General features: G+C 36.3%; 1 protein-coding gene across 1 annotated transcript in view; it reads left to right on the top strand.

Annotated features, from left to right (window-relative positions):
- UIMC1 (ubiquitin interaction motif containing 1) overlaps positions 1-17,575 on the top strand; it is a 158,153-nt gene that overhangs the window by 75,970 nt on the left and 64,608 nt on the right. Inside the window, 1 exon segment of the mRNA XM_079144654.1 lies at positions 8,834-8,918. Within this exon segment, the coding sequence (XP_079000780.1) occupies positions 8,834-8,918 (85 nt within the window).

The following is a 17,575-nucleotide window of genomic DNA, read 5'->3' as shown; positions in this document are numbered from 1 at the left end:
CATCCCCAGCCCTTATTCCCTTGTCTCTCCCTCCCTCCTCCGCTTGCTTCCTTCTTTTCTTCCTCCCTTTACCTTCCCCTTTTCCCTGTCCCCTGTATTCTGTCCTCTATCCTGTCCTATCCTATTCTTTCCTTTTCTGAGCTAAGTCCCTACTCCCTTTTATTTTTTATTTGAAGATAGGATCTCACTAAGTTGCTGAGGCTAAGCTGGAACCTACAAACCTCTTGCCTCAGTCTCCCAAGTCTCTGGGATTACAGGTGTGTGCCACCATGCCTGGATCTTTTTTCTTATTTAACTTTCTGTTACCTGGTTTGTCAGTTTAAAATGGTATTCTTTGACTTACACTTATGGACTATTCAGTAGTCAATGAACTTATTTTATTTTCTACTTCTATTTTTCATTAATTAGTTGTGTCATTTCTATATTATTAAAAGATATTTACATAATTTCTTATTTTTTATCTCTACTTTTGTTTTAGTCTTAGATCTAAAATTAAATATATTTATTGTTGGTTCTTTTGCCAGTGCTTCTCTAATCATTTTTTGGTTAAATGATGTTCATTTTTTTTAGATTTGTCAAGAAGGATTTATGAATATAGCATTTCCCAAGTTCTTATTTGTTTGATGTTGTTTTTCCAGTCTTGAAACCTGACTGTTTGGCTTGGTACAAAATCCTTTGTTCAGGAAGTGCAGGGGAGTGATATTTTTCAGATCATATCATTATACTGTGTGCATGTGCAAACATATAACAACAAATTCCACCTTTTTGTGTAATTATAATGCACCAATAAAAATGTGGGAAGGAGCTAGGGTTGTTGCTCAGTGGTGGAGAGCTTGCCTAGCACGTGTGAAGCATTGGGTTCGATTCTCAGCACCAGATATAAATAAATGAATGAAAATAAAGGTCCATCAACAGCTATAAAAATATTTTAAAAATGTGGGGAAAATCCTTTGTTTAAAAATTTGTCTCCTGTTTCTTTAAAATAATTGCCTTTTTTGTACTGTTGCATACTGCACTAGTGATGTTCATTTAATTTTCCCTTTTGCGGGGGGTCAGTGATTAGGTCTGTTTGTCATTTTTCTTTGTCTTTAGGATTTACCCAGGATATGTCTGGGAATTGATTATTCAAAGTCCACTTTCCAAGAGAATGGTGTGTACTTTCTTTTTTTTTTTTTTTTTTTTTTTATTGTAAACAAATGGGATACATGTTGTTTCTCTGTTTGTACATGGCGTAAAGGCATACCATTTGTGTAATCATAAATTTACATAGAGCAATGTTGTTTGATTCATTCTGTTATTTTTTCCCTTCCCCCCACCCCTCCCACCCCTCTTTACCCTCTATACAGTAGTTCCTTCCTCCATACTTGCCCCCCTCCCTAACCCTAACTCTAACCCTTCCCTCCCCCCCATTATGTGTCAACCTCCACTTATTAGCGATATCATTCGTCCTTTGGCTTTTTGAGATTGGCTTATCTCACTTAGCATGATATTCTCCAATTTCATCCATTTGCCTGCAAATGTCATAATTTTATCATTCTTTATGGCTGAGTAATATTCCATAGTATATATATACCACAGTTTCTTTATCCACTCATCAATTGAAGGGCATCTAGGTTGGTTCCACAGTCTGGCTATTGTGAATTGAGCAGCTATGAACATTGATGTGGCTGTATTTCTGTAGTATGCAGATTTTAAGTCCTTTGGGTATAGGCCAAGGAGTGGGATAGCTGGGTCAAATGGTGGTTCCATTCCAAGTTTTCTAAGGAATCTCCACACTGCTTTCCATAGCGGCTGCACTAATTTGCAGCCCCACCAGCAGTGTATGAGTGTACCTTTCTCCCCACATCCTCGCCAACACCTGTTGTTGCTCGTATTCTTGATAATCGCCATTCTAATTGGGGTGAGATGGAACCTTAGGGTGGTTTTGATTTGCATTTCTCTTATTACTAGAGATGTTGAACATTTTTCCATATGTTTGTTGATTGCTTGTAGATCTTCTTCTGTGAAGTGTCTATTCATTTCCTTAGCCCATTTGTTGACTGGACTGTTTGAATTCTTGGAGTAGAGTTTTTTGAGTTCTTTATAGATTCTGGAGATTAGTGCTCTATCTGAAGTATGATTGGCAAAGATATTCTCCCACTCTGTAGGCTCTTTCTTCGCATTGCTGATAGTTTCCTTTGCTGAGAGAAAGCTTTTTAGTTTGAATCTATCCCAGTGGTTGATTCTAGCTTTTATTTCTTGTGCTATGGGAGTCCTGTTAAGGAAGTCTGGTCCTAGACCAACAAGATGAAGATTTGGACCTACTTTTTCTTCTATAATCTGCAGGGTCTCTGGTCTGATTCCGAGGTCCTTAATCCATTTTGAGTTTAGTTTCGTGCATGGTGAGAGATATGGGTTTAGTTTCATTCTGTTGCATATGGATTTCCAATTCTCCCAGCACCATTTGTTGAAGAGGCTATCTTTTCTCCATTGCATATTTTTGGCCCCTTTGTCTAGTATGAGAAAATTGTATTTATTTGGGTTTGTGTCCGTGTCCTCTATTCTGTACCATTGATCTACCTTTCTATTTTGGTACCAATACCATGCCGTTTTTGTTACTATTGCTTTGTAGTAGAGTTGAAGATCTGGTATTGCAATACCCCCTGTTTCACTCTTCCTGCTAAGGATTGCTTTAGCTATTCTGGGTTTCTTATTCTTCCAGATGAATTTCATAATTGCCTGCTCTATTTCTGTAAGGTACGTCATTGGGATTTTAATTGGAATTGCATTGAATTTGTATAGCACTTTAGGTAGTATGGCCATTTTGACAATATTAATTCTTCCTATCCAAGAACATGGAAGATCTTTCCATCTTCTAAGGTGTTCTTTAATTTCTTTCTTTAGTGTTGTATAGTTCTCATTGGAGAGGTCTTTCACCTCTTTTGTGAGATTGATTCCCAAGTATTTTATTTTTTTCGAGGCTATTGTGAATGGGGTAGTTTTCCTAATTTCTCTTTCTGAAGATTCATCACTTATGTATAAAAATGCGTTGGATTTATGGGCATTGATCTTGTAACCTGCTACTTTACTGAAATCACTTATGAGTTCTAAGAGTTTTCTGGTGGAATTTCCAGGTTCCTCTAAATATATAATCATGTCATCAGCGAACAGGGATAGTTTGAGTTCTTCTTTTCCAATTCGTATCCCTTTAATTTCTTTGGTTTGTCTAATTGCTCTGGCCAGAGTCTCAAGAACGATGTTGAATAGAAGTGGTGAAAGAGGGCATCCCTGCCTTGTTCCAGTTTTTAGGGGGAATGCTTTCAGTTTTTCACCATTTAGAATGATATTAGCCATGGGCTTAGCATAAATGGCCTTTACAATATTAAGGAATGTTCCCACTATCCCTATTTTTTCTAGTGTTTTGAGCATGAAGGGGTGCTGTATTTTATCAAATGCTTTTTTCTGCATCTATTGAAATAATCATGTGATTCTTGACTTTAAGTCTATTAATATGGTGAATTACGTTTATTGATTTCCTGATGTTGAACCAACCTTGCATCCCTGGGATGAAACCCACTTGATCATGGTGCACTATCTTTTTAATATGTTTTTGTATGCGATTTGCTAAAATTTTGTTGAGAATTTTTGCGTCGATGTTCATTAAGGATATTGGTCTGAAATTTTCTTTCCTTGATGAGTCTGTGTCTGGTTTAGGTATCAGTGTGATATTTGCTTCATAGAATGAGTTTGGGAGGGTTCCCTCCTCTTCTATTTTATGGAATACTTTGAGAAGTATTGGAATGAGCTCTTCCTTAAAGGTTTTGTAGAACTCGGCTGAGAACCCATCTGGTCCCGGACTTTTCTTTGTTGGTAGGCTTTTGATGACTTCTTCTATTTCAGTACTTGAAATTGGTCTATTTAAATTGTTTATGTCCTCCTCATTCAGTTTAGGCAATTCATATGTCTCTAGAAACCTGTTGATGTCTTCGAAATTTTCTATTTTGTTGGAGTATAGATTTTCAAAATAGCTTCTAATTATGTTTTGTATTTCCATCCTGTCTGTAGTGATATTTCCTTGTTCATTCCGAATTTTAGTGATTTGGGTTTTCTCTCGTCTTCTCTTTGTTAGTGTGGCTAAAGGTGTATCAATTTTGTTTATTTTTTCGAAGAACCAACTATTTATTTTGTCAATTTTTTGTATTGTTTCTTTTGTTTCAATTTCATTGATTTCAGCTCTGAGTTTAACAATTTCCTGTCTTCTACTACTTTTGGTGCTGTTCTGTTCTTCTTTTTCTAAGGCTTTGAGCTGTAGTGTTAGGTTGTTTATTTGTTGAGTTTTACTTCTTTTATTAAATGCGCTCCATGAAATAAATTTCCCTCTAAGTACTGCTTTCATAGTGTCCCAGAGGTTTTGATATGATGTTTCTTTGTTCTCATTTACCTCTAAGAATTTTTAAATTTCCTTCCTAATATCTTCTGTTATCCATTCATCATATAATAGCATATTGTTTAATCTCCAGATGTTGGAATAGTTTCTGTGTTTTACTCTTTCATTTATTTCTAACTTCAATCCATTATGATCTGATAGAATACATGCTAGTGTCTCTATCTTCTTGTATTTGCTAACATTAGCTTTGTGGCATAATATATGGTCTATTTTAGAGAAGGATCCATGTGCTGCTGAGAAGAAAGTGTATTCACTCTTGGTTGGATGGAATATTCTATAAATGTCCGTTAAGTCTAAATTATTGGTTGTGTTGTTGAGATCTATGGTTTCTTTGCTCAATTTTTGTCTGGAAGATCTGTCCAGTGGTGAGAGCGGCGTGTTAAAATCACCTAGTATTATTGTGTTGTGGTCTATTTGGTTTCTGAAATTGAGAAGGATTTGTTTGACATACATAGATGAGCCACTGTTTGGGGCATAGATGTTTATGATTGTTATATCTTGCTGATTTATGCTTCCCTTAAGCAGTATGAAATGACCTTCTTTATCCCTTCTGACTAACTTTGGCTTGAAGTCCACATTATCGGAAATGAGGATGGATACTCCAGCTTTTTTGCTGAGTCCATGTGCATGGTATGTTTTTCCCCATCCTTTCACCTTTAATCTATGGGTATCTTTTTCTATGAGGTGAGTCTCTTGCAGGCAACATATTGTTGGATCTTTCTTTTTAATCCAGTCTGCCAGTCTATGTCTTTTGATTGATGAATTCAGGCCATTAACGTTCAGGGTTATTATAGAGAAATGATTTGGTTTCCCGGTCATTTGGTTCATTTTTAAAATTTTGTTTATTTATTTGTTTGACACAACTTGTTTCCTCCTTTATTTGACAATTCCTTTAGGATAATTCCTCCCTTTGCTGATTTGCTTCTTTGTTTTTCATCTCTTCCTCATGGAATATTTTGTTGAGAATGTTCTGTAATGCTGGCTTTCTTTTTGTAAATTCTTTTAGCTTTTGTTTATCATGGAAGGATTTTATTTCATCGTCAAATTTGAAGGTAAGTTTTGCTGGATATAAGATTCTTGGTTGGCATCCATTTTCTTTCAGGGCTTGAAAAATGTTGTTCCAGGCCCTTCTAGGTTTTAGGGTCTGGATTGAAAAATCTGCTGATATGCGTATTGGTTTCCCCCTGAATGTAATTTGGTTCTTTTCTCTCACAGCCTTTAAAATTCTGTCTTTATTTTGTATGTTAGGTATTTTCATTATAATGTGCCTTGGTGTGGGTCTGTTGTAATTTTGTGTATTTGGAGTCCTGTAAGCCTCTTGAACTTGATTTTCCATTTCATTCTTCAGATTTGGGAAATTTTCTGATATTATTTCATTGAATAGGTTGTTCATTCCTTTGGCTTGTTTCTCTAGGCCTTCCTCAATCCCAATAATTCTTATATTTGGCCTTTTCATGATATCCCATAGTTCTTGTAGATTCTGTTCATGATTTCTTACCATCTTCTCTGTTTGTTCAGCTTTGTTTTCAAGGTTAAATATTTTGTCTTCAATGTCTGAGGTTCTGTCTTCCAGGTGTTCTATCCTATTGGATATGCTTTCTATGGAGTTCTTAATTTGGTTTATTGTTTCCTTCATGTCAAGGATTTCTGTTTGGTTTTTTTTCAATATCTCTAACTCTTTATTGAAATGATCTTTTGCTTCCTGTATTTGCTCTTTTAACTGTCGATTGGTGCGATCAATCAATGCTTGCATTTGCTCTTTCATCTCATCATTCAATGCTTGCATTTGCTCTTTCATCTCCTCGTTTGCTTCTCTGATCATTTTAATTATGTACATTCTGAACTCCTTTTCTGTCATTTCTTCTGCCATGCTGTCATTGGGTTTTATTGATGTAACATCTAGATTTGTTTGCAGCATTTTCTTTCCTTGTTTTCTCATGTTGTTCAGATATCAGTGGACCGCTGAGATATTGCAGATTTCCTCTGTTGATTTACAATTACCCTGAAGATTTCTATATATATCCCCTCTTAGCCTTCAGTAGGCTGAAGTCTTGGAGGAGGTTGATAATGCGGTGCTCCACAAGGAAGCTGCCTCTCTAGGAGTGGTGGCCTTCAGGTGGGGTATATTCCCTGCTAGTGGGCAGAGGTGCCTCCACTTGTTGACCAATGGTCATCCAAAGGGGACCTAGGCTGTGGGCTGAGGCAAGGCCTGTTTGGGCCTGAGTCTCTGGTTTTACTGTCCTTGTGGGAAACCTCACCCAGCAGGGAAGACTCACCCGGTGGGGAGGTCTCGCTGGTCAGTTTCCTCCTAGAGGTTCCCCTCAATTTACAGCTACTGCCTGGGCTGGGCTGCCTTCCTCTGCAAAGTTTCCAGGGGCCCGGCCCTACCTCCTGGGCCTGGGAGCCTCACCCTTCGCAGATGAATCTCCTTAGTCTGCCCCTCCTCAGAGAATTTGCCCATAGGCCTGGAACCTTCGCTCCGCCCTAAGCCTGTTTCTGTGCGGCTCTTCCACCCAGAAGCCTCCTAGATCCTGGGACCCTGCTCTGCACCTAATTGCCTGGCTGCGTGGCCCCTCCTCTGAGCAGCCACCTGTGGCCCCGAACAATCGCTCTGAGTCCCAGAGACCCGCCACAGGCCTCTTCCTTCAGACAGCCGCCCAGTATGCCGGTGCGGTCACTAGGAGTCCAAGAAACTCACTTCGTGCCTCCTCCTCCCACCAACCACCCGTAGCCCGGGGCAATCAATCACTCCGAGTCGAAGTGACCCTGCCCGTTCCTCCTCCTTCTCCAGATAACCCCCCGGGTGTTCAGGAGCAGTCCCTCTGAGTGGCTCTGAATCCACGTGACCCGCTGCACGGGTCCTCTGGGCAACCGCCCGGAGCTCTGGTGTGGTCCCTCAAGACCAAGCGTTCCACCACGCTTCTCCTCCAGGCAGCCCCCCTGTGTTCAGGAGCTGTCACTTTAAGACCAAACAACTCACCACTCGCCTTCTCCTCTGAGCAGCCGCCTGGAGCGCTAATGCAGTCACTGCGAGTCCAAAGGACCCGCCGCGCTCCTTCTCCTCCTTCTCCTACTCCTCCGGGCAGGCCCCGGGGTTCAGAAGTGGTCAGGGTCCAAACAGCTCGCCACGCAGCCCCTTCTCTGGCAACCGCCTGTAGTTCCCGTATAGTCACCCGAATCCAAGCGGCTGCTCCTCTTCCTCCTTGTCCTCAGGGCAGGCCCCGGTGTTCAGAAGCGTCGTTCTGATTCCAAACAGCTCGCCGCGCGGCTTCTCCTCTGGCAACCGCCTGCAGCTCTGGCGCAGTCTCTCCGAATCCAAGTGGCCACGCTCCTCTCCTCCTCCTCAGGGCAGGCCCCGGTGTCCTGAGTCCACACAGTTCTCCCCGCCACTCCTCCCCTGGGCAGCCGCCGGAGCCCCAGTGGCTGCTCCGAGTCCCAGCGCTGTGCCGAGCGGCCTCCTCTATGGCGCTCCAGCGGGGGGAGGGGCGTCTCGCCGGGAGTTCTACTTCACAAAGTTTCCTGCGTTCCGGGACCCCGTCCCATCCGGGATGCCCCCCCAGGGGGTGAGAGTCACCCGGCTACTTTGAGTTGGTCCCAAGCGTCTCAATATCTCCTCTCTTGAATCCTGAGTTCTGGAGCAACACGTAATGCAGCCACCCTCTAGGCCGCCATCTTGAAAACCTCCGGTGTGTACTTTCAAAGTATAGATTCCTGGTCTTACTCCTCTGCCCCTATTTCTCTGAAATGATTTATTGAATTTTAGTTTTAGTATTAATTTGTTCCATTGTTTTGTTTCCTTCTTCAGAGATCCAGTTTTATGTATACATAAAACACACACACACATTCATCTTTGTCTGTGTTCTTTTTAAGCTGCTTTTTCTTGGCTCATTATTATTTCTCCTTCATTTTTTATTGTATTTTTGGTCTTCAGTGTCTCTTGGACAGCTGTTAGATGGAGTGAAGTATGTGTATTTGGTTCTCATTTAGTTCTAAAGAATTTCTTTTCTTTTTGTTTTCTCTCACTTACCCAGTAGCTTAAGAGTGACTTAAAATAAATTATTATGCAGTGAGTTTAAACATTATTATTAGTTTTTAAGCCTTGAATCAAGTTTCTCTGATCTTGGGTGGTAATTTTGGAAATTGGTTGATTTTTACCTGACTCTGTATGTGACAGATAATAATGTCACTATATTATGCATTTTTATTTTTATGGTTTAATTGGTTTCAGATATTTTATGTTTTCCTTTTTGTACTGAAAAAGGACCTTCTTCTGATGTCTTACATGCATATTTTTAACAGTCACTGATTCTTCAGATACCTCTTTTAGCCATAAAGAGATGTATAGGAGATAGAGAAATAGCTTTTTTAATTTAAGCCACACTGATCATATTTCTTGTTTTGCAGCAGGAACCAAAGGAGGAGAATGGATTGCAGAAAACGAAGATAAAACAGTCAAATAGAGCAAAGTGTTTGGCCAAAAGAAAAATTGCACGTATGTTTTCATTTTGGGATTGTATTGGTATTAGTTTTTTTTTTTACTTTTTGTTTTCATAAGGAAAAGAGAATTTTCTATAAAAGGATATATGTGCTTCCTATTTAGTCTGGATTTTGTTAAATTTTTAGAAGTTGCTTGTAGAATTATCTATAGTTTTTACATTTGTCTTGTTAGAGGGAGAATACTGAAATAAAATATGTGATGTTCAGGGCTAGCCACATGTGGGTTTGGATCCTTGATTTATCCCTTACTATGTAGCTATTAGTCAAGTCACTACTTTTAGTTTGCCTTTGTCCTCATCAATAAATTGCAAATAATACACTTATTTAGAAACAGTTAGTAAAACCTCAAATAATTAATGGTACTTGTTGCTATATAGTTGGAAGTTTGCATTCTCTTTTGTCTGTCACTCAATTATGAAGTCATTTAATTTATTGTTGGTTCTTTTGCCAGTGCTTCTCTAGCTTATCTGTAGATACAGTCATCTTTATAGTTAGATCTGTTTAATGTACTTGAGTTATTTTCAGTCTTGAGAATTACTATAATAGTTACTTTTATAAAAAATTATATATATTTTTAGTTGTTGATAGACCTTTTTTTTTAACTTTTTAAAAATTTGCATTTTTTTTTTTTTTAATTCTTAGTAAGTACACATCAATTCCATTTGGGAACAGGAAAAATGTGAACATTTCTGAGTAATCTTAGTAAAGCAATATGTGGTATTGAAAATTTGATGAACCTTTATTTTTATTCATTTATTTATATTTGGTGCTGAGAATCAAACCCAGTACTTCACACATGCTAGGCAAGCACTCCACCACTGAGCAACAACCCTAGCCCCAATAGTTACTTTTTGGAAAGGCAATATTTAGTATGATGGTTCAGCTTCTGTCATTATCACTAGACTGTTGATAGTTATCTGCGTGGTAAATTTTATGTCTATTCAGTCAAAGTATGTTTTACCTTTTTATTTAATTGGATCATGCTGTTTTTCTTTTATACAGTGTAACAATCTCTTACTTTTTGAGTTTAGGCCATTTACATGTAATATAATTATATTGATGTGGTTGGATTAATATTTACCATTTTGAAAGATGTTTATTTCAATTTTTTTGTTTTGCTTTTCTTCTTTTTCTGTCCACTTTTGTATTATTTTGATTTCATTTTATTTCTGCTATTGGCTAATTATTTATATCTTTTAAAAATATTAAGCCCTAGGCTTTATAACACGTTTACTTAGTCACCTTTAAATAATGTTATATAACTTCACATGTAGTATAAAGACTAATCAGCAGAATATATCCAATTCCTTTCTATCCCCTTTTGTTATATTTGCCATACATTTTCCTTTTACATGTAGTATAAGTATATAAGATATTGATACTATTTTGCTTTAGATAGCTGATTGTCTTTTAGAACAATGAAAATAATAAATTAGGAATTCTATACTTTGCTTTATTTATGCCCTTTTAAGGACTGTTTGTTTCTTTACTTACATCCAGGTTTCTTTCCCATATCATATTCTTTCTGCTATAAGAGCTTCCTTGAACACTTACTGTAGTATAGGCCTGTTAGCAAAAAAACAAAAAACAAAAAACAAAAACCAATAAACTTTATCTTTGTTTATCTGAGAATATCTTCATTTCTCTGGGGGTAATTCCTTTATTGAGATGTAATTCATATATCACCTAATTCGCCCATTTAAATCATGAAGTGTTTTTAAGTATATTAACAGTGTTATGCAGCTATTACCACAATCTAATTCTAGAATTTTTATCACCCAAGAAGGAAACCTTGTATCCCTGTTAGTCACCCAAACCCCTCATCTTTCCTATCCCTAGGCAACTACTGATCTACTTTCTATAGATTATTCATTCATAAATTTACTATTCTGGACCTTACATATAAATAGAATCATATGAAGTCTTCTGTGACTGACTTCTTTGACTTAGCATAATGTTTTCAGGTTTATCAGTATTTCATTCCTTCATTGCCAAATAATATTTCTTACATTTCTATACCACATTTCATTTATCCATTCATGATTTGATGATATGATGATCTATGATTTGATGGCTATTTGCATTGTTAATACTTTTGGGCTATTATGACTAATGTGACTGTGAACATTCATGTATATTTTTTGGCACTAGGGATTTAACAACCAGGGACTCTTTATTATTTATTTTGAGACTGAGAACTCTGAAACTGTTAGCCTCAAATGAACTTTCCCTTCTCTAAGTTGTTTTTGTCAGGTATTTTGGTCACAGTGAAGCAAACCTGATTGAAAGTAGGATTTATACTTGTACATTTTGGTTGCCAGTCTGAATTTGATGTCCCCCCTCATTGATACTCAGTTACAGTCAGAGCAGCTTCACAACCCAGGATAAGGTGGTTTATTTATTGGATCCTATATCTGAAATGTTTTATTTAAGTAGAATTTTTTAGAAAGTCTTCTTTAAATCCACCTGGATTTAAGTCATTTATTTAAAACAGTGGTTCTCACTGTTTTGTCCCCCACTTGAATCATTTGGCAGTCTAGAGATATTTTTGGTTGCCACAACTTGGAGGGATGGGGTGCTACTGGCCTCTAGTGGGAAGCAACCAGGCATTATGCTCACCATCCCATAATACAAAGAATAGTGCCCCACACACAAAAAATTGCCTGACCCAAAATGTCAACCCCAAAATTCTGGGGTTGAGAAAGTTAGACTCAAAATAAGTACAATTGTGCAAAAATAGTGTTAATCAAATAATGACTTTTTTGACAAGAAAGATTCATTAATGCCAGTTTGTCTTTTAGAAGCCTAATGTAGCAAAATAATGTTTTTCAGAGTCAGTGGTTATGTTCTTATCATGATATAGTTTATTATTGTAACTAATGATATATCGTAGAATACTAGCATAAAAATGTGTATTCTTTTACATAGAAAAAGAACTACTGAACTTTTATTAAAGCTCTGAAATGAACAGCATTACTGAAAATTATAATATAGATAAAATATTTATTCTTAATAAAAATGGCATAACTTCAATTTAAAAAAATTCATTAAGACTGGACATGGTGACAGACACATCTGTAATCCCAGCTGCTTGGGAGGCTGAGGCAGGAGAATTGCAAGCTTGCGGCCAGCTTTGACAACTTAGTGAGACCCTGTCTCAAAATAAAATTTAAAAAGGGCCAGATGTGGTAGAAGCCTGCATGAGGTCCTGAGTTCAATCCTCAGTACCACTACCAAGAAACAAAAAGATAAAAAATAAAATAAAAATTTAAAATAAAAATAAAATAAAAATTTTTATAAATAAAAAATAAAAATAGCAAAAAAAGAAAGTAAAAAAAAAACCATGCAAAATTCATTACCTCAGAAATAATATATATTAGTTAGGTGATATAGTTAAAGGACATTGATTAGGTAATTATTTCTGACATCCATGCATATAAAGTTCTATATTTGAATGTAAGTAATTTCATAAGGATGGGCTTATACATACAGTTGATCCTTATTATTTGTAAATTCACTATTCGCAAATTCACCTGTTTGCTAAAATTTATTTAGAAACCTAAAATCAGTACTTTTGGTTCTTTGTGATCATTAGGGAACACGCTCAGGCAAAGGTTTTTGAGTTGTCTAATGTGCACATTCCCCAGGCAAGGTTGAGCAGAGTGATGCTGTACCTTCTGGTTTAGCTCTTAAACTATCAATGTGTTCTTTTTACAGTCTATTTAGTGCTACACTTTTTGGCATTTTTATGTTTTTTGTTGATGATTTCACTGTTTGAAGTGGCCCCCAAGCATAGTGCTATCAGGTGTTCCTAAAGTGCAAGAAACTATGATGTACTTTATGGAGAAAAGGTGTGTTAGGTAAAAGGTTTATTTAGGCATGAGTTATAGTGCTGTTGGCTATGAGTTCAGTTAGCTAATCAACAATATAAAGGAAGGTATATTTAAACAGAAACTTACTTGAAACATAGTATATATCCTCAATTTTATCTTTCAGTCCTTAACAGTAGTTTTTAAAATTTTACTTCTAGTTTTAATTTTAACAATTCCTTATTGTTTCCTGATTTTTTCCCCTCATAATGGCATCCTAAACTTGTTTCATAGCTGTAATAATGTCTTATTTGCCTGAGGATATTAATAATTATTGAAGCTATATTTTTCTTCAAGTTATTTTTTCAAACTTTAGTCCTTCACATTAGAGATTTTTCTTTGACACCTGGTAGCCTCCCCCATCCCCAAACTGCTTTAAGAGAAGTTTAAGAACTAACTTGAAGCTTTCTGTGTGTGCATATGTGTGTGTGTGCACGCACATATACCTATGATTGTCTGCCCATGTATGTGTGTATGAGGCGGGGTGTAGAGCATTATCTTATCTGTAGGATGATCTTTGAAGTTTAAAAAAAATTGCAGCGTTTTTTTGGTTGTACATGACACAACACCTTTATTTTATTTATTAATTTTTCTGTGGTGCTGAGGATGCCTCACACATGCAAGGCAAGCACTGTACCACTGAGCTACAACCCCAACCTATTTGTAGCATTTTAAAAGTGATTTGGTATAGAAAACAACTTGATTGTTTAACAGTAGAGTAGTGATACAATACATAATGGCATAAACACATTATGGAATATTTTAAAATTTCCATTATCAATAGTTTTAAATGACCAATCCCTCCTTCTTTTATTGTGTTATGAGAAATTGAATCTAGGGCTTCACATGTTAGGCAGGCTCTCTACCACTGAGCTACATCCATAACCCCTTTTAAAACTTTTTTAAAAATTTGAGATAAGGTCTCAGTAAGTTGTTCAAGCTGGCCTCAAACTTTGTCTTTCTGCTACTTCCTGAGTAACTGGGATTACAGTTGAGTGCCATGATGTCTTTAAGTGCACATAACATAAAATTTATCATCCTAGCCATTTATAAGTATGTAAGTATATAGTTCAGTGATACTAAATACATACAAGGTTTTGTACAACCTTCCCTGCTTTCCTTCTGTATAATTTTTTATCTTGTAAAACTGAAATTCTGTACTAAACAATAACCCTCTGTTCCTATGCCCCCAAAATTCCAGGAAAAAAAAAATGATAGAAAATGATAAGGAGAAAATCACAAAGAAATAACAACAAAGGTCAAGTACTGAAGGATACAAATTTCTAAAGACATTTACATAGAGGATTCTGCTTTATCCTGTTTGTAAAAGCTGTCTGTAGGCCATAGTGAGCTTAAAAAAAAAAAAAAAAAACAAGTCATCTTCCCCAGTCTCATTCCTGCTAGATGACAAAGTTCTTTGTGCACACTACAACATGACCTGATACTTACATTATTATGGTGAGCCGTATGTTTCCTAAGACTTTCATGCCTTTTCCACAGGTAAATCTTTCACCTGTGAAATTTCAAGTTGAAGTCTGACTATAAGCCACTGCCTGCTCAGCTTTATTTTTTTCTTAGAGCTCTTTTAAAAAAAATTTTTTTTAAATTTTTTTACAGAGTGCATTTTGATTCATTGTATACAAATGGGGTACATTGTTTCATTTCTGTGGTTGTACACGGTATAGATTCATACCATTTGTGTAATCATACATGTGCATAGGGTAATGATGTCTCATTCCCCCATTTTTTTATCCCCCCACTTGAGCTCTTTTAACAATAGCAATACTGTTCTTGCCTCATTTAAGTAGGTTTGTACTTGTCACTACATTTTTATATTAATCACCTTTCTCATTCATCTCTAAAAATGTTATAAGATATTTACATGAGGAAAATATAATACATTTGATTCTTGTTTTTATAGTAGTTCTGTTCTATAAAATCACTGGTAGCACTCAGCAAAAATGAACCACTGCCTGTTTAGGCAAATATATGATTAAGTTCTTATGAGCCTCTGGTTACACTTGAACCAATCAATCAATACCTGCTATGAACATGTGTGTACAAATATCTTTTTGATCCTGCTTTCATTTCATTTCATTTTATTTCCAGAAATAGAATTGCTGGATCACATGTAACTTTGTTTAAAATTTTTTTTAAGAAACTATCATACTTTTTTATAATGCCTGTACCATATTACATTCCCACCATCAATATATAAAGGTTCCAGTTTCTCCACATCTTTGTCAATACTTTTTTTTCTTTTTCTTTTTGTATTGGTAGTAGCCATACTAAGGGGTATGAAGTAGTATCTTTTTATAGCTTGGGTTTTCATTTCCCTAATGATTAGTGATGTTTAACATCTTTTCATGTCCTTATTGGCTGTCATAAAAGTTCTATGATCATTTTTGTTCTTGTTGTTTTGATAGTTGAGTTTTTGGAACCTATATATTATGGATTTTTTTTTTTTTTTTTTGCGGTGCTGGGGATTGAACCCAGGGCCTTGTGCTTGCCAGGCAAGCACTCTACCAACTGAGCTATCTCCCCAGCCCTATATTATGGATTTTAATCCCTTATCATATATATGATTTGCAAATATTTTCTCCTGTCTGTGGATCACCTTTTTATTGTTGTATTGGGGATTGAACCTTATGTATGGCTGACATATTACTGGAGTCCTTGGCCAGGATCTTAACAGTCCAGCTGCTTGCTTCCTTTAGAGTCCAATAATAGAAAGAGAAAAGTGGTATTGGGCATGAAAGCAGTTTTTGTCCATTGACTAGTTTAGAAAGGTAGCTGGTCTGGAAAACTGTCTTCCCTGGTTTGATAACAGCTTTAGGATTATATAGGAGAAGGTCTAAAGCAGAGGGACAAGAGGTATGCATATGCATAGCAGTTTTGGTCAAGCTGCATTTTGGTGGCAGGTCTGGTATTGTAGGGTCCTACTCGCTCCCTGCTGGCATCCTCCTGGCACAAGGGATTGCACCAGGAAGTTCATATTCCCATCGTGAGATGATTGCCTGTAGGAAGCTGCAAAGAAGAGGGACAAAATGGAGTCAGTCAGGACAATGACTGAATCCTCCTTTAAGTCTTCCAGTTTTAAGCTATATCCCTAGCATGTATTATCTTCTTACTCTATTGCTAGTGTCTTTTGATGCGCAAAAGGTTTTAGTCATCATAAAATAGAGTTTATTTTTTCTTTTGTTGCCTGTGCCTTTGGTGTCAACTCAAGAAGTTAGTGCCAAATCTATTGTTGTGATGCTTTGTCCATGTTTTCTTCTGAGTTTTATAGTTTTAGGTCTTAACATACAGGTCTTTGGTCTATTTTGGGTTATTTATTTATTTGTAGTACTGGTGATTGAATCCAGGGCCTTGCATGCTCTAGGCTGGTGTTCTATCACTAAGCCACATTCCCAACCCTTGAGTTAATTTTTGTATATTGCTTTTAGGTAAGAGTTCAGCTTCATTCTTTGATATGTGATTATTTAGTTTTCCGATCATCATTTGTTGAAAAAACTGACTTTTCCCTATTGAATGGTTTTGGCACTATTGTCATTTGACAAGTATGTGAGAGTATGTTTCTGGTTCTCTCTTCTATTCCATTGACCTATATATTTTTATTCTAGTACCACACTGTTTTGACTGGAACCTTGTAGTAATTTTTTGAAATCAAGAAGTTTGAATCCTCCAGCTTTGTTCTTTTTCAAGATTGTTTTGGCTATTCATAGTTCCCTAAGATTCCATATGAATTTTAGAATGGGTCTTTCTATTTCTGCAAAAAAATGTCATTGGGTTTCTGCTAAGGGGTGATTGTATTGAATCTGCAGATTGTTTGGGTAGTGGTGGCATCTTAACATCATTAGGTTTCCAATCCATGAATTGGGAGGTATTTTCATTTATTAATGCTGCATTTATTTTCTTTTAACAATGTTTTGAAGTTTTCATTGAACAAGTGTTTCACCTGTCTGGTTAATTCCTAAATATTTTATTTTTTTTGATGTTATCATATATGGAGTTGTTTTTGTAATTTCCTTTTATGATTGTTGCTAGTATATGAAAATACAGGTGATTTTTGTGTATTGATTTTGTGTCCTATTACATTGCTGAATTCAGTTATTAGTTCTAACAGGTTTTTTTTTTTTTTTTTTTTTTGGTGGAATCTTCAGGGTTACCTACATATAAGACAGCATCTGTGAACAGAGATGATTTTATTTCTTTCTTTCCAACTTGAATATCTTTTACTTTTTCTGGCCTAATGGCTCTGGCTAGAACCTTTAGTACTATGTTGAAATAGAAGTGGTAAAGGCAAGGCATCTTTACCTTGTTTCTGGTCTTAAGAAAAAGTCTTATATTCTTTCACTCTTCATTATTATAGTCACTGTGATTTTTCATACATAGCTTTCATTATTTTGAGATAGTTTCCCTCTTTGGTTGTTGAGTGTTTTTATCATGAAAGGGTATTGAATTATGTCAAATCCCTTTTTTTGTCATGTGTGGTTTTTTTCCCTTCAGTTAATTGTGGTGTATTACATTGATAAATTTTTATATGTTGACTTACACTTTCATTTCAGGAATAAATCCCACTTTGTCATGGTATGCAATCTTTTAATATGTGGTTGAATTGGTTTATTAGTTATTTGTTGAGGATTTTTACATTAATGTTTATAAAGGGATGTTGGTTTGTAGTCTCTTGTATTCATTCACCTTGTCTTCTTTTTCCTTTCTTTCTTTCTTTCTTTTTTTTTTTTTTTTTTTTTTTTGGTGCCAGGGATTGAATGAACATTAG

Source organism: Sciurus vulgaris, assembly GCF_902686455.1.
Source record: "Sciurus vulgaris genome assembly, chromosome: 6".
Taxonomy (NCBI): Eukaryota; Metazoa; Chordata; class Mammalia; order Rodentia; family Sciuridae; genus Sciurus; species Sciurus vulgaris.
Note: the sequence above shows the minus strand (reverse complement) of the source record. Positions and strands in the feature narration are given on the sequence as shown.